Source organism: Psammomys obesus, unplaced genomic scaffold (genome assembly GCF_907164565.1).
Source record: "Psammomys obesus unplaced genomic scaffold, mPsaObe1.curated_primary_1811, whole genome shotgun sequence".
NCBI classification, from domain to species: Eukaryota; Metazoa; Chordata; class Mammalia; order Rodentia; family Muridae; genus Psammomys; species Psammomys obesus.
This window is the reverse complement of record NW_026592510.1, coordinates 12,122,698-12,144,873: the sequence shown is the minus strand read 5'-3', so window position 1 is coordinate 12,144,873 and position 22,176 is coordinate 12,122,698. Positions and strand designations below refer to the sequence as shown.

The window sequence follows — 22,176 nt, the reverse complement described above, 5'->3', positions numbered from 1 at the left end:
GACAAATGGAAAAAGTACATCTAAATTTTTTAATGTTACCCAGAAGGATGGAGGGCCAATAGAATAGTATCTCCCCCTCCAAGTGTTCACACCAGGGACCTGGTATTTCCTGTCCAGGACTAATCGGTATGATTTGCGTACTTCTGTGCTCATTTTAAAGGAAAGTGAACAGGCAGAGAAGATCAACATCAGCCTGGCTTTCTTCTTGTATGACCTTCTCTCACTCATGGACAGAGGCTTCGTGTTCAACCTCATCAAACATTACTGCAACCAGGTGAGAGCTCCTTGGAGCTGCCAACCAGCCCTTTGTCCCCAGCTCGCTGCTCATGTCACAGAGTGTTGCTTCCTTCAGTGTGAACCCCACATGTCTTGGACTTTCACCATCTGTACAGTGTGCAGGGTCTTCAGCCACACTGGATCTCTGGACTCGTGGAGCATGTATCAAAGCAGTCAGCAAGTCAGTCTGAGGAAACTAAAATTTCTTAGCAGTGTGATTTCTTCCAGATAACATTTAAAAGAAATTACAGGACTATGCATTTAATCTTTGAACAGATCATGCAAAGTTTGAGACTTGACACAGTGGCTCAGGGGATAAAGTGCATGCTGAGTTTAGAGCCCTAGCACCTACCTAAAAGCTGGTGACATAAGCTCCCCACCCCCACCCCAGTGCTCCTGGAGACAAAGACTGGGGATAGAGATAAGGCAGATTCCAGGGGCTTGCAGAAAAGCCATAGAAGAAAGTGCTTGATATCAACTTCTGACCTGCAGATACTCATACACACAAGAGAAAAAAAACAAAATATGAGGTTTCTTTTCAGTTATTAAGATTATTAATTAAATTGTGGGTATTCTAATCTTAAAAAACAGACAAACAAAAATCTAATTGATGAACTCAGAATTTCTGGGAGCACAAAGCACATAATTTTTCATGCAGCACAAGTGATAACTCTTCCTCAGAGATTTATCGTTAATTATTGTTGTTGTTTTGAGGCAGGGTCTCACTGGGTAGCTCTAGCTTTTCTGGAACTATGTAGACCAGACCAGCCTCAAACACACAGATCGCCTTGCCTCTGCCTCCCGAGTACTGGGACTAAAACTGAGGGCCACCACTGCCCAGCTTTCTCCCCTGAAGTTTGGGACCTAATTCTTTCTTAAATATCCCTTTCAGAATGTCCTAACTGTAAGAACAAAAACAGCAGTTATTGGGGCTACTCCTCCCCTTCCATATTTCTTCTGTGCACCGTGGCCACCATGTCTGCTGTTCTTACCACAACCTCGGCAATGGCCACCAAGCTGTCATTACCACCATCATCACTGACTCTCAATAATTAGTGATGTAATGGCTTTAAATTCTTCCATTTCTGTGGCTCTCAGTTCTGTGCTTGTGAAATGCAGCAACTGTCCTCAGTGGTGCTTTGAGGGATATGGCACCTTATGGAGGAGGAAGGTGTGACCAGAAGAGACAGTGAGGCAGGAGCTTCACTGGGCTACTCCTCACCGCCCTTCCCAGTGAGACCATCCAGAAGCTTCTAGCATGGAGCCGCCATCCAGGGGAATCAGGGACTTGTAAAGAAGAGTGGCCAGGACAGGAGCCTACCACAGAGGCCCCCTGATAGACCCCACCCAGCAGGGTATCAAAGCAGATGCTGAGACTCATAGCCAAAATTAGGGCAGATTGCAGGGAATCTTATGAAAGAAGGGGGAGATAGAAAGACTTAGAGGGGATAGGAGCTATACAAGGAGAGCAACAGAATGAAGAAATCTGGGCCTAGGGGTCTTTTCTGAGACTGATACTCCAACCAAGGACCATGCATGGAGATAAGCTAGACCCCCTGCACAGATGTAGCCATGGCAGCTCAGTGTCCAAGTGGGTTCCCTAGTAGTGGGAACAGAGACTGTCTCTGACATGAACTTAGGGGCTGGCTCTTTGATCACCTCCCCCTAAGGGGGAGAGCAGCCTTACCAGGCCACAGAAGAAGACAATGCAGCCAGTCCTGATGAGACCTGATAGACTAGGATCAGAAGGAAGGAGAGGAGGACCTCCCCTATCAGTGGACTTGGGGAGGGGCATGGGAGGAGATGAGGGAGGGAGGACAGGATTGGGAGGAGATGAGGAAAGGGGTTCCAGCTGGGATACAAAGTGAATAAACTGTAATTAATAAAAATAAATAAATTAAAAAAAAAAAAAGAAAAGTGGCCAGAGTGCAGGCTTGTGTGGATGTGGGGCAGGTGAGGTTGCTTTGCAGCACAGTGCAAAGGGTTGGAAACATGGAGGGGCTGTAGGTGCCTAATGACTACAGGGCTCGACCTTCTCAGCAGGAAACGGCTGTGCAGCCAAGGGCTCAGGAGCTCCGCAGAGTAGGAGCTAAAGGCTGGAAATCTGCTTGGGTTTGAGCTGTGCTTGACATTTTGGTTGTGAGCCCAGCCTTCAACAGCCAAATCACCCCTGCATCCCGATGAGCTGCTCTTTAAAAAGAAGTACGGGAAGATGCTTGACTCAGTAAACCCATTGCTGCTGCTCAGTCTCACACAGGAAATGTGCAATGCGGCTGCGCAGAGCTCAGTCAGATCCCTGGCTTGAGACTACTAAAGCGCAGAACTGCACAGTGAGAAGATACTGTTAGTGCTTACATAATTTAAAAGTTACTAATTAGTCAACCATAAATTTTGATTAAAATGGTAAAGTGGCTAACTTTAATCCCAGCATATCTGGAGGCAAGTACATGCAGATCTCTGTGAGTTCAAGGCCAGTCTGGTCTATGTAGAGAATTTCAGGCCAGCCAAAGCTACCTAGTGAAACCTTGTCTAAAAAAAAAAAAAAGGCAGAAGATCCCTATGAAATGATTTCTTCTTGTAGACTGTATTATATATACCTAGAGAGTTAGCATTCTAGCAGTATTATTAAATAATTTAGCTGCAGTGCTTTTAAATATTAAATTATATATCAGACAGCTAATATGCATTTGAGATTAGAAGTAAGGCATATTTTATAGCTATATTAATAATTTCTTGATTTGCAGATTTTTTATTTGTGGAGTTAAAATAGTTTGAATTTTTTCTTTAAGTTTTCTTGTGTCTTCTTCCACTACATAAATGAATTGTTTTATAATTATAAAATAAAAATGGTTTTTAATGCTTCCAAAAATTTGTTTTAAAATGGATGGATCTATTATTAATATTTGCATTAAGAAATTATTTGACCTACAATACTTTTTATGTTTGCTTAGGGTATTTTTCCAAATATCTGGAGTTGATATTTCTGTCCTAATTAAACAAAATTGTCTGTTTAGAAACTTTCTTGGGTTGTTTATTCAAGAACTTCCATGTGTGGGCTGGAGAGATGGCTCAGTGGTTAAGGGCACTGACTATTCTTCCAGAGGACTCAGGTTCAAATCCCAGCACCAACATGGCAGCCAACAACTGTCTGTAATCCCAGAATCTGACACCCTCACAAAGACATACATGCAGGCAAACCACCAATGCACATGGAAGGAGGGAGGAGGGAAGGGAGGAAGGATGGAAGGGAAGGAGGGAAGGAGGAAGGAAGGGAGGAAGGGAGTAAAAAAAGCTCTGAATTAAAAAAAAAAAAAAAGAACTTCTTTGCTTTAAACATTTGAAGATTATTCAAACTGCCATGTTTCGGGATAGTCAAGAAAATATAACAGATTTTAATATCAGTTATTTAAATACCATAGAGATTTTGGTAAGAAATATTAGTATAAATCATAAGCATTGATGATTTGAAATTTCTTTCAACAAAATATGAAATGCTCACTACCTAAATCCACTCGTGGCATGGGTGATCAGAGTTGACTTTAAAATGTATTATGTTTTATATGCTACCATGTCTAAAACACAAATATAACACATAATATTTGTCCACACACTTTCATACAAATAAATCCTAAGTTACCAAGCTTGGTATTGCTTTATTCTGTTTCTTGTGCCTTTTCAAGTCATCATAGGGAATTACTTTTTGTGTATTAGAAATTACCTTTAAGTGCTCAAAAAAAAAAAATCTACTTGGGGCTGATTTTCAAATAATTGAACGTGTGAACTCTCAAGTTTGGTGCGTGCTGGTGTGGTAGACGTGTCTGTAGTGAGGAAGGACACAATTCAGAGCCAACACAGAGAGCCGGTGCCCGGCTTGCTTATATAACACCCTTTCCAAGCCAAACTCCATCAACCCCTGAGTGTCCGAAGGATGTTCTGGGGGAGAAGAGAATGCTAAGGAGGCCTTTCCCTCCTTCACCTCCAACTGCTGGCCCCTGTGGCAGAGCCGTCAGGGTAAATTACAGGGAGTACTTCAGAACTGCTGTGCTCTGGAGCGCCGTGTGCACATCACACACACGTCCGTCCGTGCTCAAAGCTCTAGATGGGCGTGGGGAAAGGTAGCCCAGGACATCAGGGCTTGGATGGCTGTGCAGGGTGGGCTGTTCTTTCTTTCAAAATAGAGGTAAGGCCATCCACAGCACCTGCCCTGCCCAACACGCTCGCTCTTCACCTGTCGCTTGTTGGTGGCAGTTGTGGTTTAGCCTCTTAGACACAGTTGAGTTTTCAGAAAATTTGTTCAGTTGTGCTGTGTGGAAGCCATATCTCATGCTTATTTTCTACACAGGTTTGCTGTGACACTGACTAGACACTGTAAAGTTAGGGCAAGAATTCTCATTTGGGGCTGCTGTTGGGAATACTAGTAAATAAAAGTCGGCTGGGCTCCCAGAACAGCACCTGTTGCTCTCTCAAATTAACCTTTACTCAAATTGATGTCTTTCTGTGCCAAGCAAGAAAATGTCAGTGTCTGTTAAACTCGATTCCAGTTATCCTATACTAAACATTTCTTTGCTCTGCCTCTTTCCTTCAGCTTTCAGCCAAGCTTAATAACCTTCCAACACTCATTTCCATGCGGCTGGAGTTCCTGAGAATCCTCTGCAGTCACGAGCATTACCTTAACCTGAACCTCCTCTTCATGAATACCGACACTGCACCAGCATCCCCCTGCCCCTCCATATCCTCCCAGGTAACCCACCGACTAAAGAAAAGAGCTATCTCATTAATTAGCTTAGTTCAGTGGTGCATCTCCTATAAATGTCACTCTTACTAATTACTATTCAAACCAGATCAGTTGATCCAGGATCAGTTGATCCTGAAGCTGTAGCATCTGAACTGACCATTTACAAATCAGGTAGTTTGGCTCAAGGGTCCCTAATGAGGCTAACCATATAGGAAGAAATCTGTAAGCCTAGAAAAATGAAGGGACTCAGATAAGTCTCAAGCCCGCCTTTGTCCACATTACATTATACATTATATACATTATATATATATATGTGTGTGTGTTATATAATATGTACAGTATATACATTATAAAATATAAAGATATAAATACATGGTTATATATTTATAAATATATAAATACATGGTAAATACATGGTTAATAAATTTGCAAATACAGGGTTCCAAAGTCAAGTCAGTTTTGGATCCCTTATGTTAACTTTGTTTCTTTGTCACACACCTTAGAAAGGAAAAGGTGCTGAAAGAGGAGGGGTATGAGAAGTAGAGATTCCTAGCATGATTTGACAGTGGAAATGCCCTTACTCTCAATCCCTCGTAGGTTTCTCAAGAAATTAGTGTACTCTAGAAACACTTAAGGAATTGTATTTTACAGTCACAATCGGTATGTGGGAAACAAGTCAGATGTTAAGAGCATATCCCAGGTAAGATATCCCAGGGTATCTTAGATTCTGTTCTGCTGCATATCCTTGGTACTAGCACAGTGGAAAAGACTTATCTAGTTAATTTTTTGTTAATGTGATGCACAGTGATACGCACCTGCAGTTTCAGGACTAAGAGGGGAAGGGGGAAGGACCGCCTTAGCCCGGGGCTCAGCCCTAGATTAGCCTTGAGCAGTATTGTGAAGCCTCATTTTTAAAATTAGTAGTATCAGTAGTAGGAGTAGAAGTAGGAAGAAGAAGAAGAAGAAGGAGAAGAAGAAGAAGGAGAAGAAGAAGAAGAAGAAGAAGAAGAAGAAGAAGAAGAAGAAGAAGGGCAGCTATTTGTGCCAGATGATATACTCGAACTTAGCTCCAAAACCATTATAATGTCATCTGGGACACACGTGACTTACAAGAACCAATTCCAAATGTATTGTATTATCTGTCGACTGTAGTTTGTTCTGTGGGCTGAGTCCTGTGACTTCCCATTCTGACCTTGCCCTGAGTTCTCTCCCCATGCTCCCCTTTTGCCACAAGGAGATGACAGATGCAGGGCCCCTACTCAGCAAAGTTCCAAGACGTGCAAAACACTTATTGCTGCTGCTCTCGTCAAAGGATGACATGCTCCTGGAGTAAAAACGCAGGACAGGAATGGCCTAGGACTGCAAACTCTGGCATTTTCATAGCCAGATACTGCTTCTGGTTCCAGGCCAGCAACATCAAGACATCGTGCTCAGATAACTCTCAGAAAGGGTGTTGGAAAAACAGACCACAGCGTGGGGCTAGGTGCAGTCCTGATTTTTCTGTCCACATGCATCCTGGGTTGTTAAGCTGCACCTTATGAAATCAGGCAGGCAAGAAGAGTATTAACTGGTTTTCTTCCCCACCCCCCTTGTTTTGCTGTTCTGGGAACCCAGGGATGTTAGGCATAGACTCTGCTGCTGAGCTTTACACATAGCCTAGTGTCTCAACAGACCCTGAGTACTTCATTTTCATATTCATTTTGGCTGGTCAGCGCATGCACTATCTGGCCAGAGCTCTGTAAGTGCAAGCCAGGGCTGTTTTAATTCCAGTTCTTAATACTCATAAAGCTGCTGTTGGTATTTCTGTAGAACTCAAGCTCCTGCTCCAGTTTCCAGGACCAAAAGATTGCCAGCATGTTCGACCTGACCCCAGAATACCGCCAGCAGCACTTTCTCACGGGGCTCCTCTTCACAGAACTGGCTGTCGCCCTGGATGCTGAAGGGGAAGGGTAAGTATCTGACACCTAAAATGAAACATGAGGGGGAAATGTTAGCCAAGTTTCCAGTTCAACAATGTATACAACAAGACCCCAGAGCTTCACCATTCACCAGTGCCAAGGAGAAGTACTTCTGTCTTGAGAGAATGGTACTGTAGAGTCTAGAGGGGCAAGGGGATTCGAGGATCCATGAAGTGACCTTGTTTTTATAGCACTGGAAATTGAACTCAGAGCTCAAACACAGTAGGTGAGCATTAGTTTTGGTTTTTCTGGCAGAGTTTCTCTGTGTACTCCTGGCTGTCCTAGTACTCACTTTCTAGACCAGGCTGGCCTCAGACTCAGAGATCCACCTGCCTCTTCCTCCCAAGTTCTGGGATCAAAGGTGTGCGCCACTATGTCACCTCAAAATGACTTCTTAAAGTTTCTCGTTTGAGCAGAATTTACAGAGAATACTTTGCTCAGTGAATTTCCTAGGAGTCAACCCATTTTGCATGGGGGTTGCTGAGGTAAAACCCAGGGTCTTGCACATGCTAAGCATGAGCTCCTCCACCAAACTGTACCCACAGCCCTAACAAGGCCGCTTCTGACATGGTTGAGTACACAGAAAAGAAATACCACGATGCCGCTGTACAATGCTAGCAAAGGAAGTGACCGCTAATAATAAGGCGGCTGTCCTTTGTCTAGATTACACTTCTTATGGACAAGCCTTTCCAGGCAAAGACACAGGCACGGGGCTGTGAATCTTCTCACTGAACACAGTTGACCACCTGGGCGTATGGCAGTGTCCAGCCTTACCTATTGGCTCACAGCCAACATCATCTTCTGTCTGCTCCAACTAACTTCCAATTTTCTCAATAGAATTTTCTGTCCTACAACTGACATATTTTCTCAGTAACAAAAAGTGCCCTAGGATATATGCCGATACCATCCTGAGAGAAGAAAGTTTGAACACAGAAGAAATTGCCTTCCAATATAAACACCCATATTTTCACTTTAACTGCTTTCTAATAAATAGCATAGCTTCAAAGTAACTTCCGAAATATCTTTTGTATTCACATTTGCAGTAGTTTTTAATTTTCTATTTTGTTCCATTTGGAAATAGCCCTGACATCTGTTTTTGATCCCTGTAAAATTGTTGCTGGGATATTACTGGCAATAAGGGAGAGTTTGCTCAGAGATGATGTAATTACGTTTAATCAGGTTGATACAGTCTTCAAGCACACCCCCAGAAAAGGGCTAATTCACGGCGTCAGTGTTTGGGCAGCACAGCCGTCTCAGTCACTTTCCTAGAAAGCCATCGCAAATGCTTTCAAGACTGTAGGATGTGGGCTAACCCTAAGAAAAATGCCACCCTGTAACACAGCTTCCAGCAATCGGTGTGTCCTTTTGCTGCCAAGGCCGTAAAAGACTCAGCCAACATCTACCTCAACTCAACCCAAGGGCTTGTGGGATACATCTCTATTCCCACTTGAGCAGCCACAGCCATCTCATACTTGGTTTATCGATAAATGTTCATGCTTCGTTAAAGTCAGTGGTTTTTGAGCATTTGGAAATTGACTTGTATCTTTGTGTTAACTAACTGCCGGAGCCACCAGCTGAGTGTCAAAACAAGAACACCTTTCAAGCTGGGTGTGTGGTGTACACCCTTAATCCCAGAGCTCAGAAGGCTAAGGCAGGCCAATTACTGAGAGTTCAAGGCCAGCCTGGTCTATGCAGTAAGTTCTAAGCAGCCAGGACTACATAAAACAAACACTTTTCAAAGTGAAGCTTATAGTTGCCTATTTAGTGAAAGAATCTAGGTGAATTAAAAATTTGAATGATATTTTTCACCTGTGCCTGGATTCTGATATAGCATTATTTTGAGGAAAAAGAAAGTATACTCTTTTTTTTGGAGACAGACATTATGCTTTTGAAGTTGAATTGTCACAGCTCTGTGAAGAGGCATGGTTTTCCTTCTTTTTATTAAAGCATAACTTACAGAGTCTTACACAGAATAAAGGACCTTAAACATAAATGTGGTATGCAGTGGGTTTTCACTGTGAATGTTCTTTAAGTAACTGCATCTCATAAAGGTGAAAAGAGAAAAGCAACTCCATGGAGTTGTCCTCTGACCTATACACATGCACCGCACACGCACACACACGCACACACGCACACATAATTTTTAAAGTGAAAGTTGCTGTTACTACTCCTGTACATAGCTTTTGGCAGGCATTAGAAGTCACTACTTTCGGTTTATTTTGTTTCGGTGTTTTGAGACAGGGCTTTGCTTATGTAGCCCAGCATGGCCTCAGTTCAGTAATTCTCAGCCCTCTGGGTGCTAACATTAAAGGCATTTCCCCTTTTTCCTTTCTTTTTAAATTACATTTATGTTATAGGATATTTGATTACACTGTGAACCCTGAGAATTGTGGACTGGAAAAACCAGATTCTAGTCATGGTGTGGCTCGGCCCAAGCACACACCTTTAATCCAAAAACTTTCTGTAACCAGGATTAAATAAAGCCAACCATAGGTTAAGAGGCAGAATGAACAACCAGTTGACAGGGAGTGGACATGGGGGGAAAACCATAGAGAATGAGAGGAAGTCTGGAAGACAGATGGATACACAGGAAGTAGACAGGAGGGACTCAGTTTGAATGGTTTTTAGGAGGGCATGGGGAAAGAGCTTTTTCTTTCTGGGACATCATCAGCTGAGTAGGAAAGTCAGCTGGGTGCTTTCTCTGCCTCTCTGAGCTAGCAGGCCTTCACCCCAGCATCTGGCTCCTGAGTCTTTATTGGTAAACTTGAACATTTTGTTTAAAAACATCACATTTATTTGTTTTGTGTTGATGGGAGCACCGTTATGTGATTGCACACATGTTGAAGTCAGTGAACAATTTGCAGGAGTCAGTTCTTTGTGGATTTTAGGCATCAAAATCATATCCTTAGCTTTGGCACCTTTACTAACTGAGCCATTACACTGGTCCTAGAAGTCACATCTTTGGGCCATAAATACAGTTGACATTTTACTTTTAATTTTAACTTGCTATTTTTTAATAAGTAAATATGAACATGTGATTGTGCTAGTTAAAGTTCTTTAAAACACACAAACCGGAATCATCTAAGAAGAGGGAATGGCAACTGAGAAAGTGCCTCCAGCAGACTGTCCTTTAGACAAGCCTGTGAAGCATTTTCTTAAGTAATGATTGATATGGGAGGACCAAGCCCAAAGTGTGGGCAATGCCACCCCGGGGAAGATGGTCCTGAATTATGTAGAAAGGTAGCTGAACATGATCCTAGAAGCAAGCCAATCAAGCCACATTACTCCATGGTCTCAGCTTCAGTTCCTGCCACCAGGTTCTAGCCCTGGCTTCACTCAGTGATGCACTGTAGCCAGGAAGCCAGGTAAACCCCTTCCTCCCACATTAGTTTTGTCAGTATTTTATCACAACAACAGAAGCCTAACTAACTAGGACAGTGGTTTTCACAAAATGCCAGAAGAATATACGTCAAGCTAGGAAAAGATCAGAGCAAGCAGGGGGTAGGAGAAAATAATGACTACTGTTAAAATGATGAAAAAAAAAAAAGAGTCAGGCGGTGGTGGCACACACTTGTAATCCCAGCCCTCAGAGGCAGGGGCAGGTGGATCTCTGAGTTCCCGGCCAGCCTGGTCTATGGAGGGAGTTCCAGGACAGCCAGGACTACACAGAGAAACCCTGCCTCAAAAAAAAAAAATTGGCAAGCTTAGATTAAATGACTAAAATAAGAAATGAAAGCAGAGGGGCTGAAGAGAGAGCTCAGTGGTGAAGAGCACTTATTCGCATTGCTGAGGACCCTCGCTCAGTTCCCAGAACCCACATGGCAGCTCAGAGGATCTGACCTCCTTGGGTCAGGCACATGGTGCACAGAGACTTATGCAGGTAAACACACGGAACATAAATAAATCTTCAAAACAGTGAATGAAAGAAGGGAAATTTATGTGGTCTTCCTAGAAATAAAAAGGACTTTAATGGTCCTTTTTAGGACCATTATATGAGTCCATATATGAACATATATATATATATATATATATATATATATATATATATATAAGTAATTTTACATCTCAGGAGTAAAAGGAAAATTAACACTTTTTTCTTTCTGTTGTATTTGTTTATTTGTCTTTATTGAAACAAAATTCACTATGTAACCCAGGCTAGCCTCAAACTCATGACCCTATTGTCTCCCAAAACTATGCCACTCCTGGCTAAACCTAAAATTTTTGTCTTTTGAGACAAGATCTCTCTGTAGAGCTCAAGCAGTTCTGGGCCACACTATGTAAACTAGTCTGGCATCAAACTCACAGAAATCTGCCTGCCTCTGCCCCCTGAGTACTGGAATTAAAGGCATGTGCCACCATGCCCAGCTCCTACATTTCTCAAAGAGCAAAAGGTTGAAATAGACATTTTTCAAAGAAAATGTGGTCACAAGCACATACAAAGATGTCCAGAATCACTAACAGTCAGGCCAATGCCTCATTAAAATCAAGAATAACTACCACATCCTGCCTAGTAGGATAGTTATGCCAAAAAAGACAGACAGGCAGAGGTGTGGCTAAATGCTTAGCACTTGCCTAGCATGTGCTAAGACCTGGGTTCAATCTCCAGCATTAAGGAAAAAAAGAAAAGATGATGACAATAAAGAAGAAAAGATAGACAATAGAACATGGTGGGAAGGTAACACGGTAAAGACATCATTAAAGAGGTCTCAATCCTTTAAAGATAAAAACAGATATATAATTCCAGTGGTTTTACTACGGTAAAGAGATACTTACTCACAGCTACACAAAATCCAGAAGCATTCATCATTTGTGATAGTCGCAAAATAAAAAAAAACCAAACGTTCATCAGTTGATGAATGGATAAATGAAATTATTTTCTGTGTATAATGGAATGCTATTCCGGATCTAAAAGGAAGGAAGTACTCATATGATACGATGAACTTGGAAACTGCAAGGTAAACAACAGACAGGACTGTAACACAGGCAGTCTGTCTTCCACTGTGTTTGGCTTAGTTTCACATTGTCACCAACTGTTTAGGATCATTTCGGGCACTCTGGTTTAAGAGCACAGGGACTCCCTCACCATTGCCCGGCTTCTCTGTCATGTCAACAGAATCAGCAGAGTACAGAGAAAAGCTGTAAGTGCCATCCACAGCCTTCTGAGTTCTCACGACCTGGATCCACGGTGCCTCAAACCAGAAGTGAAAGTCAAAATCGCCGCCCTTTACCTGCCCTTCGTTGGCATCCTTCTGGATGCTTTGCCACAGCTCTATGACTTTACAGGTAAGGATCTTCTGCGTCCTATCTTAGATCAGTGAGGCCCCTGCCTGATGCCCCTCACACAGAAAACGGGGTCTCATCAGCTAAGTAATGCTTCACAGTGGTCACGAAAGCTTTTTTGACCCAGACAGGTTTTTTTTAAAGACAATTATATGTATCATTTTAGTCAGAAACTATTTGCCCATCCATTCATTAATCTGCTAGTTTGTGATTGGAATTAACTATGCACCAAAAGGGTGAGACAGAGCAGAACTAACTACTCTCTTTTGGGATCACTGCTCTGTTGCCTTCAAATAAACATGTTCATTTGCTTTTATGACGCTTACAAAGGAGTAGTTGAAACCAAACAACTTTTCTCTCTATAGCAACTCACTGACACACAATCTGTGGTATCTTTTAGAATTAGTAAATTATGCCACAGTACAAAAAAGGTTTGCTTTTGGCAACAAGAAGTCAGTATCTTTTGTTCAACTACAAGGAAAAAGCACGGCTTTTTAAAACTGTTTCCCACTTCCTGGATCTATGTTCCTGTTACAGTGTAGACTGGGGAATATAGGTGGAAGTACACCATTGTGAACAGTTCCAGGTAGTCCTTGCTGTATGAGACTGTGGAGATTGCCATGTTGGGGGTTTGCTGGACAACGCTAGAGTCTGGACAATGCCCCCCCCTGAGCGCAGCCATCCTTACAAGGCAGTCACCACTGAGTCTTAGAAAACCATCTGAGTTTCTCATTTCCTCCAGGTGCAGTGGCAAGCGTGACTAAATCATTTGTAAAACCATACAATAACAGCCATTTAGTTCATAAAATACTGAAACCAGGGTTACAGAGATAGCTCAGTCAGTAAAGAGCTTGCCATCCAAACACAGGGATCTGCATTCAAGTCCCAGAATGCACATAAAAATCTCTAACGTGGTGATATACACTTGTAATCCCAGCACTGGGAATGCGAGACAGGAAGATCCCTGGAGCCTCTGCAGTCAACCAACCAGGAAAGACAAAGGTGGGCAGTGCCTGGGAAACAAAACCTGAAGTCACCTCCTCCCCTCACATTTGCGTATGTGCAACATGCGCACATATATATGCTTACATTCACATCCATATACACACACATACACAAACGAGACCAGTCACCCAGAGCCTTTCATTCATGCAAATTACAAGGTGAAAAGCAAGCATCCTTATGGAACTAGTTATTTCTCTTCTTTATTAAAAACAAACAAATTTCCTGCTGTAAACTACCTGGGGAAAGCTCAGAGGTTAAGAGCGCTCCCTTATCTTGCAGAAGACCCAGGTTCTGTTCCCAGCATCCACAGGTAGCCTGTATTTGTCTGTAACTCCAGTTCACAAAATCTGACACCCTTTTCTGCCCTCTGCAGATCGCATAGACACACGCAGGGAAAACACTCATACACGTAGAATAAAGAAAGCATTTTAAGAGGCATTTCATGGGGCTGGAGAGATGCCTCAGAGGTTAAGAGCACTTGCATCTGTTCTTGCCAAGGATCTCGGTTTGGTTCTCAGCACCTCACAACTGCCTATAACTCCAGTTCTAGAGGGTCCAATGCCCTCTTGCACAAGGTACACATACATACATGCAGGCACTAAAGCCTACACATAAAGTAAAAAACCTTATTTTGTCTCTTTTTAAGATACATATATAATGGGCCTGATGAGATGGTTTTGTTTTTAAAGGGAAATGGCTGCTTTTCCAGAGAACCCAGAGTCAATTCCCAGCACCCACATGGGAGTTCACAGCTGCCTATAAGTCTAGTTCCAGAGGATCCAATACCCTGTTCTAGCCTCTGAGGACATCAGGCATGAAAGTGGTACACATACGTACATGTCACAAAACACCAATTTTTTTTTTTTTAATGTTAAAGATGTACCTTAAATTCAAACTTCAGCCTCATCTTTTACCGTAGACAACCTTTGCCAAATTTGGCTTTTGAGTAAGTACAGATAGGTCTATTATATGATTATAATAAATTAGCATTTGCTAATTTATTATTAGACTTTTGAGAATTAATAACAGTTCAGGATTTATTATAATAGCATACTGTCTACAGAGTATACTGTGTAGTTCTGTAGTAGTTATAGGTTCCATTTTATTGGATCATTACTTAAAATAGAGTATTATATCACAAAAAAAAAGTATTACAAAACTTTGAAAGCTTTTATTTTTACCATCTAGGAAATTAGTTTGTAGCCTAAGCTTATGCTCAACATTGTTTATTTTAAGCTTGTCTGCTCTTTCTCTAGATAAATAATGGTAAACACCAGGTTTTGAACGACTTGCCGACTTCAGTGGCAGAGACGGTTCTGTCATGTGTTGGGTTGAAGACAGGGGAATGTAGTCTTTGGCTTGACATCACCCATCCTCACGTTTAATTGCAGCTACAGACCCTCGCAGTGGGAGGAGCCGCGCCAGTGGCTCATATGAAGAGCAAGATGTGGCCAATGGAATCAACCAGAATGTGGCCCTGGCCATAGCAGGGAATCATTTTCATTTGAAGACAAGTGGAGCAATGCTGTCTTCCTTGGTATGTTGGTACACATTTCTTGAGTAAATTTCTTTTCTGTATTTTATTTTATTTTTTAAAGGTGATTTTAATTTTTTTTTTTAATTTTATGTCTGTTGGTGTTTTTCTGCATGTTTGTCCTGGGGAGGGTGTCAGATCTCCTGTAACTGGAGTTATAGGCAGTTGTAAGCCACCGTGTGGGTGCTGGGAATTAAACCTGGGAGCTCTGAAAGAACAGTCCATGCTCTTAACTGCTGAGCCATCTCTCCAGACCCTTGAGTGTATTCTTGTTGGTGTCTCCTCCTCCTGACTTCTGATAAATCCACCTTAGAGCAGACATGCTTTCTGCCTCACCACTGTGCTGTAGGAATCAGTGAGGCTGACGACTGAGAAGCGCTCTGATCAGAAAGCTATGGCAACAGCAAGAGATGCACATGACAGATTTAGCCAGTCCCAGTAGGCCAACTTCAGAAAACGATCAAAGAGGTGAACTTGGGGACTCTGAAATCACTGCAGAGATGATCAGCTGGAGGTGTCCATCACACTGAGTGTAGGCAGGGCTTACTCCATTTAATAGTGTTACTGTTTGCCTTCAGTGAATGGCTGAAAGGGCTGGAAGCTTCTGAAACAAAAGACTTCAGCTTTCCTAGCTCCCCAGAGAGCCCAAGGGGATCTGTTTGGCTTGTCCTTTGACAAAGGGGCTCGGTGTGCAATGTCCCCTCTGCTGCACTCAGGCGAAATTCACCTCTTTGTTGATGAACTCTAGCTCCTGTCAAAACAATGCTTCATCTTCTAGCCCAACCGCAACATTGATATTGCATTGTTTTGTTTTTTAATTGACTTAGTATGTTTTATTTTGTGATCCTCAGGATGAGCCTAGGGTGCTAGGCAATCAGTTTCATTTTGCATTTCAACATAAGATCAGAATCTGCTGCAAAGTTGCTTGATTTTCTTCTGAGAAAGCAGGGTCTTGACATAACTAGTCTTTATTACCCGAATTTTTTTTCTTCCTTCTAGCACTTAGCAGCCTCAACCCTTTTCACCCTTGACCAAGAAGGTTAGGGAACAGGGAAATAGGGTACTTGAGACTTGGCATTACTAATTTTACTCAACAAACAGTGTACCTTATGACCAAGCTCTACCTTTGAATAATCCACCTTACCAAAGTCACCTGCTCAGGGCAGGGTGTGCCTTTCATATTAATTGCCTGAAGGCATATAGAAGCTGGAAGTTTGCCTGCTGGAACCTGCTGCCTGTGAAGTTCTAGCTAAAGACTCTCACTTCCTAGAGTCCTACTCAGAATAACTTAAGTGAAAGGAAGCTCATCATCAGTCATTTCCAACCAAGACTAACATTTCCTTCACATAACTCACAAACTCCTCACTGCAGTGGCACTGTCACATTCCACTAGATATTAGCTACACCACAGGAAGCAAGGGTGCGGCTTCAGGCTGATGTCTGTCTTGATGTGATGAGCAAGTGTGCCTAGCAGGACTCTAGTGAAAATGCACATGGCACGCTCACGTGAACCTTCGTGCAGCTCCCATCGCAGATGGCTTCACAAACACAAATTTAATCCATGTGCTAAGTAGGTCATGACCTTGATGTGAAGCTGAACTGTGAACTGTTGGATTAATCAGGCCAGGCTAGTTCTCTTCCAGCCCTCCACTGTCCATCTTGAAGAAAAAGGCGTTGGAGATCTTAGTGGCAAGAAAGCTTCTTTGCATCACTGATCCTGAAGGGTACCTTCAGGGTCCAGGGCAGACCACCAGCAAGGGCTTAGTTCAATCGGTCAGGGCTTAACCCAAACTCTGCCCAAGGGGCGCCGAGCAAACATTCCTTGCTTCCGGAAGGCAGTGCTACTGAAAACAGATGTCCAGCCAGTGAAGAAACAGGTATTGTTCTGAGAGGTCCTCATCTCTCAGACTTCGGGTCTTTTCTGCTGCCTGGCCCTTTCCCCACCTTCACCCACCATTTGCCCCCTTCCAGCCCTACAAGCAGTACAACATGCTGACTGCAGACACCACCCGCCACCTCCTGATTTGCTTCCTGTGGATCATGAAAAATGCTGATCAGAGCCTCATCAGGAAGTGGATAGCTGACCTGCCTTCCATGCAGCTCAACAGGATTCTAGACCTGCTGTTCATCTGTGTCTCCTGTTTTGAGTACAAGGTAAGTAAGTGCCAGGTGTCTTAGTATCAATCCGGTCTTGTTACTTTTCCCTCTGGGCAATGGCAGCATCATTCACTCTTCATACTTCCATATTCCAACCTGTAGCCTGTTTCTGTTTGCACATGTGACCATTCCACATGGAAAGAATGTCTGCCTATTGCAGTGGGCCCCTCCCTGCTAATGAGGTGCCATCCTAGGAACCTCCAGAAAAGTGTCTATGTAGCACATGTCAAAACTCCCCACCATGACCCTGAGGTCGTGTTCTCTTTTGACAAAGCTCTCCATCAACAGGGTGCCACTAAACTGAATGTGTTTCTATCTCTGTCTTTCCAGGGAAAGCAGAGTTCTGACAAAGTCAGTAACCAGGTCCTGCAGAAGTCAAGGGACGTCAAAGCCAAGCTGGAAGAGGCCCTGCTCCGTGGAGAAGGAGCCCGAGGGGAGATGATGCGCCGTCGCTTTCCAGGTGTGTGGGTCCTCTCTCCCACCTGTCAGCTAGTTCTTCACCCTTTGTGGGAAGGAAAATCCCTGGACATCACTCCCTGAGTCAGCAGGTTCTGGGACCCTCTGCTTGGCATATAGAATGCTTGTTCTCTGCCTCTGAGAACAAGAATCACCCTGAAAGTATCCCCGAGTGCTGTGTTTTGATTAAGATTTAACAGCAAGTAAAGGGCACATCCAAGAAAGTGACTCATGGATGAGGGAAGCACTATCTCCCTTATTTCAAAGCTCCTAGAGGGACATGATCAACAAACTGGAGGTCTCTGGGGCCCAGAGTCATATCCTTGAATCATTCAAGATGCTGCTGTGTTGATATAATGTTCTTGTGGAATGTATACAATTTATCCTTGTTCATTCAAATGCTGATTTCTCTAGCCCACTATCTGGTTTCAATCTGGACATTGCATTGTGATGTTACCTATCTCAAGTTTGTGTAAACATGCAACCATTTGTTCTCTGTATTGCCATAAAACAGTCAGGCAATACTGAGCAATGGAGAGAATAGGGTGGGACATCATGGTCCATAGGGGAGGAGGAGGAAGCAAGTGAGAGTAGGAGAGAGATCAGCAGGGGAGGACTTGAAACTACGAGGAAAGATGAACCAAACCTAAGTTCTGACTAAAAGCAAGTATAATGGGTAAAATCTGAATGGGAGGAAACTATGCGGGCTTAGAGGTTTAGGATGGAATAACTGTTGCCCAGCACTGTGCTCGAGGTTAATTAAATAAATCCTAGTCTCTGTGTGGTGATTTGGGTATACAGCTAGTTTAGGAATAACCTCTGCTTAACTAAAAGATAAATCAATAGTAAATATTAATCGCCCACAACACTGCTGCAATAGAAGAGTCTGCCCAAAACAATGCCAGTGTACCATTATCCTGGGTCCCCATGACCCAAATACCTGTGCTCATCACATTAGGACAATCAAATGTCAAGTACTCCCAGTAACAGTGACAAGAAGGCATGGACTTTGGAGGGCTCTTGGCACCTTCACCTGATACCCCGCCCTTCTTTTCAGCAAGTCAGAGAGCCTCACAGAAGCCCATGCTGGGGGAGGGGTGAATGGCAGGACCTCTTCCAGAGCTGCCTCCAGGCCATCCAGGGCAGTTCACCACAGACACAGGCATGATGGCTCTGTCTCCTCACAGCGCTGACTGATTTACGGGAGAATGTGCTTTGGCCTCTCAGTTAAGCTGGGCACTTGACCTTGGTTATCTTAGAGGGTTTCATGCTAATCAAATTCCTGTCATGTGTTTCTTAACTCCTAGGGAATGACCGATTTCCTGGCCTAAGTGAAAATCTGAGATGGAAGAAAGAGCAGACGCAGTGGCGGCAAGCTAACGAGAAGCTGGATAAGTGAGTCACTGGGCTGCTTTGTGCTGCTTTCATTTCAAGTCCTGAACTGTTTTTCCCAGGCTACTTGTGTTACTGGGACAACTGCATCCTTCCAATTGTAGTGTGAAAAGGAAACATACTGTCTGTGTAAATACAGTTCCAGGTACCCAGGATGCCAGAGGTACAAGAAGCTATGGCTTCAGCCCTTAAAAATGTGCCCATTGTTTAAAGAAACCCGGTTTAGGCAACCCCAAGTAGCTAATGAAAGCAACTAGCGAGGAGCAGAGAAACAGAAAAAGCAGGACCCAGTGTCCATCCATGCAGCTCCACATCTGTAGTTCCATAATGCAAATGGGTGCAAAGATGGAATTGCAGAGATCTTTATAGTAGCCTTATATTTTATTGTTCAAAAAATCAATAACTGTTATGATGCTTAAGAGTATGGAAGTACATAACAAAGTATGAGGTTGTTAAAATGTTGTGGAATCATTAAGTGAACAGGGCAGATGCATGGCTTTACAGCAAACCTCTAATCTCTTAACTGCATACAGTAGCTGCCTTAGTAAAAGGCCACAAAGAAATTTACCAAAACATCAATAGCGACCGTTGGGTTTTATAAATATGACTGGTATTTTCTTTTTCATACTTCATTATGTTTTCTACATTGGATTCGCATTTTCTTATCTGTTATAATCAGAAAAGTTACAAAGAAAATGAAGAACAACCTGCTTGGATTGCAACGTATGTTGCATGTACCTGGGTGTGTGTTGTCCTGGTTTGCTTTCAGTTGCCCTGATAAAAACGCTATGACCAAAGCAACTTGAGGAAGACAGGGTTTATTTTATCCATGACGTCATCACAGAAGTAAGCCAGTGCAGCAACGTGGAGGCAGAAACACTGCTTATTGGCTTACTTTCTGTGGCTACTGCTAGCCTGCTTTCTTATACAACTCGGGACCACCTGCCCAGGGGTGGCAACCCCCACAGGGAGCTGTGCCCTCTCACGTCAATCATTAATCAAGAAAATGCCTCCATAGATTTGCCTGTAGGCCAAAGTGATAGAGACATTTCCTCAATTTTGAGATTCCCTCTTCCCAGATGTGTCTAGGTTTGCATCAAATTGGCAGAAACCAGCCAGCACATATATGTATGTATGTGTGTATGTATTGTATATGAAATTAGGAAGAGAGTCATATATAACAATTTGGACATGAGATCCAAAGCTAAATGTGTGTGGATAGATTATGTATGTCTCCTCTGCCTCTTAGCCATAGATAGCCTTATGAACCCTAGATTCACTGAGCAGAACACTGAATAGTTAAATACCCCACATATATGACAAAGCATAGACTGTTCATCTCCATGGTGTGTGAAGTGTTAGTCAAGGGGAGGCATGAGAAGACTTGAAAAAATGTTTTAATAAATAAATATTAATATCCTCACTGTTGCCATAGAATGATGCATCCTAGTCAATTTATGGGACTGTGGAGGGTCAAACTTACTCTAAAACATCACATATTTTTTCTGCTTACTCTAAAACATCACATTTTCCCCTAGAAACACTTTAATGATTGTTTTGAAAAGTGTGCCAAATAACTTGATAGGCCATAGCTTAACAATGAAGGATGCTACTTGTGCTAGTCAGTGTATCTGATACCAATTAAATAGTGACATTTTTCCAGTAAGCAAGAATATGTTCTTCTGTAGCTTAGGAGGGAGATCGCCACAGCTGGCAGGCCCAAGGGTACATGGAAATAGCACATTGTTTACTCAGATGTCACAGAGGAACCCCAGTTGTTGGTCTTACAGCAACAACTTGTTTACAGCACTTTGGCTTGTTCTGATTTCCCTAGCTGGTGTTTCAGGTCTTTACTTCTAAGTGTCAATACGTTTTTTGCACCCATCTTCAGGGAGGAAATACGGATTTGAAGTCCCATGGCTGGGCACTTGGCCCTGCCTTCTCTTTCCCTCTCTCCTTGGCCGATGTGCCCTTTCAGTACGTGAGGTGTGCCGCAGCAGGTGTGTGCAGAGGGCACAGCACTGCCTAGATGGTTAGGTCGCCTGCTGCACACGACTGAAACAAGAGTGCAGCAAGGCGCGTGTGGCGGGGCTGTGGGAATTGCTTTAGGAAGCTTTCTCCTTTGCCGACATCAGCAGGCTTCACTGTGACCGTGCAGGTCCTGCTGGTTCTCGGCATAACCTTCTCACTGGACTCCTGGTGGGCTGCTCATTATCAGAGCGGCTGATGACCCCTCAGTCCTTCTGCAGCTTGGTGGCAATTCAAACTGCTCAAGTTAGAGCTCTTTGGAAATATTGGGTTTTTGTTGTTGTTGTTGTTTTTAGATGACAGCTTCTGTCATTTTTTTAAGGTATATTTTAATTTTAATTTTAACTCTGCTTCTTTTAGAGCAGTTGTTTTTAACTTGGGCTGCACATTCAAAGCACCCATGGAAACTTCCAAAGTGGCCACCTTCACGGGGCCTTACACTGCCCTGAACAGTCTGTGTAGACAAGGCTGAATATGAACTCGCAAGGTCTGCCTGCCCCTGCCTCCTGAGTGCTGGGATCGAAGGTGTGCGCCACCACACTCAGCATCAAAGTGCCCAAAGGTACCCTCTGCCAGTCTGTTCACAACCTCTAGGCTGCTCAGACTTTAATGTGACTCGACTGTGCAGACAAGTCTGAGCCACAGTGGTAGACCTCCCAGGGGCAGTGGCATTATCACATGACAGTGTGAACTACTTAATGCTGCTGAACTATACAACTGAAAATGACTAAGGAGCCGGGCATAGTGGCACACGCCTGTAATCCCAGCACTGAAGGCAGAGGCAGGCAGATCGAGGCCAGTCTGGTCTCATCCAGGACAGCTAAGGCTACACAGAGAAATCCTATTTCGGGGGTGGGGGGAGGAGACTAAAGAGGTAAGTTTTATGTTATATGCATTGTATCACATGTTTAAAAGCAAGTTAGGATTATCTGTACTGTCCATTCCAGGAGCCACTAACTATATGTAGTTAGGAAGCTTGAATTGTGGCTGTTTCATGTTGAGATGCAGAATAAATGAAACTGCTTGCAAGATTGAACATTTTAGCAATGATTTTTATATTTGTTGTTTATTAGCAGTACTTTTGATGCATTTATTGGGTTAAATAAAATGTGGTAAAAATTAATATTGGCTGGGTGTGCTGGCACATGTCTTAATTCTAGTCCCAGGGGGCAGAGGCAGGTAGATCTGTGAGTTTGAATCCAGCCTGATCTACATAGTGAGCCTAGAGTTCCAGGCCAGCCACAGGAGACTTTTCTAAGAAAAACAAGGAAAGGGAAAGGGAGAGGGAAGGAAAAAGGGAAGGAGGGAAGGAGAGGAGAGGAGAGGAGAGGAGAGGAGAGGAGAGGAGAGGAGAG

The 22,176-nt window shown here is 43.2% G+C and overlaps 1 protein-coding gene and 1 non-coding gene across 3 annotated transcripts in view; one reads left to right on the top strand and one right to left on the bottom strand.

Moving 5' to 3' along the window:
* Dock8 (dedicator of cytokinesis 8) overlaps positions 1 to 22,176 on the top strand; it is a 160,335-nt gene that overhangs the window by 103,151 nt on the left and 35,008 nt on the right. For both annotated transcript variants that reach the window (XM_055613824.1, XM_055613823.1), the window contains exons 25-32: positions 161 to 274; positions 4,862 to 5,017; positions 6,821 to 6,960; positions 12,083 to 12,252; positions 14,646 to 14,791; positions 16,760 to 16,942; positions 17,276 to 17,405; positions 18,709 to 18,796. In XM_055613824.1, coding sequence (XP_055469799.1) covers positions 161 to 274; positions 4,862 to 5,017; positions 6,821 to 6,960; positions 12,083 to 12,252; positions 14,646 to 14,791; positions 16,760 to 16,942; positions 17,276 to 17,405; positions 18,709 to 18,796 — 1,127 coding nt within the window. The remainder of the gene's footprint in view (positions 1 to 160; positions 275 to 4,861; positions 5,018 to 6,820; positions 6,961 to 12,082; positions 12,253 to 14,645; positions 14,792 to 16,759; positions 16,943 to 17,275; positions 17,406 to 18,708; positions 18,797 to 22,176) is intronic.
* Positions 20,398 to 20,528, bottom strand: LOC129682049 (small nucleolar RNA SNORA24). The gene has a single exon (XR_008720921.1). It is a non-coding gene; the product is annotated as a small nucleolar RNA SNORA24 (small nucleolar RNA).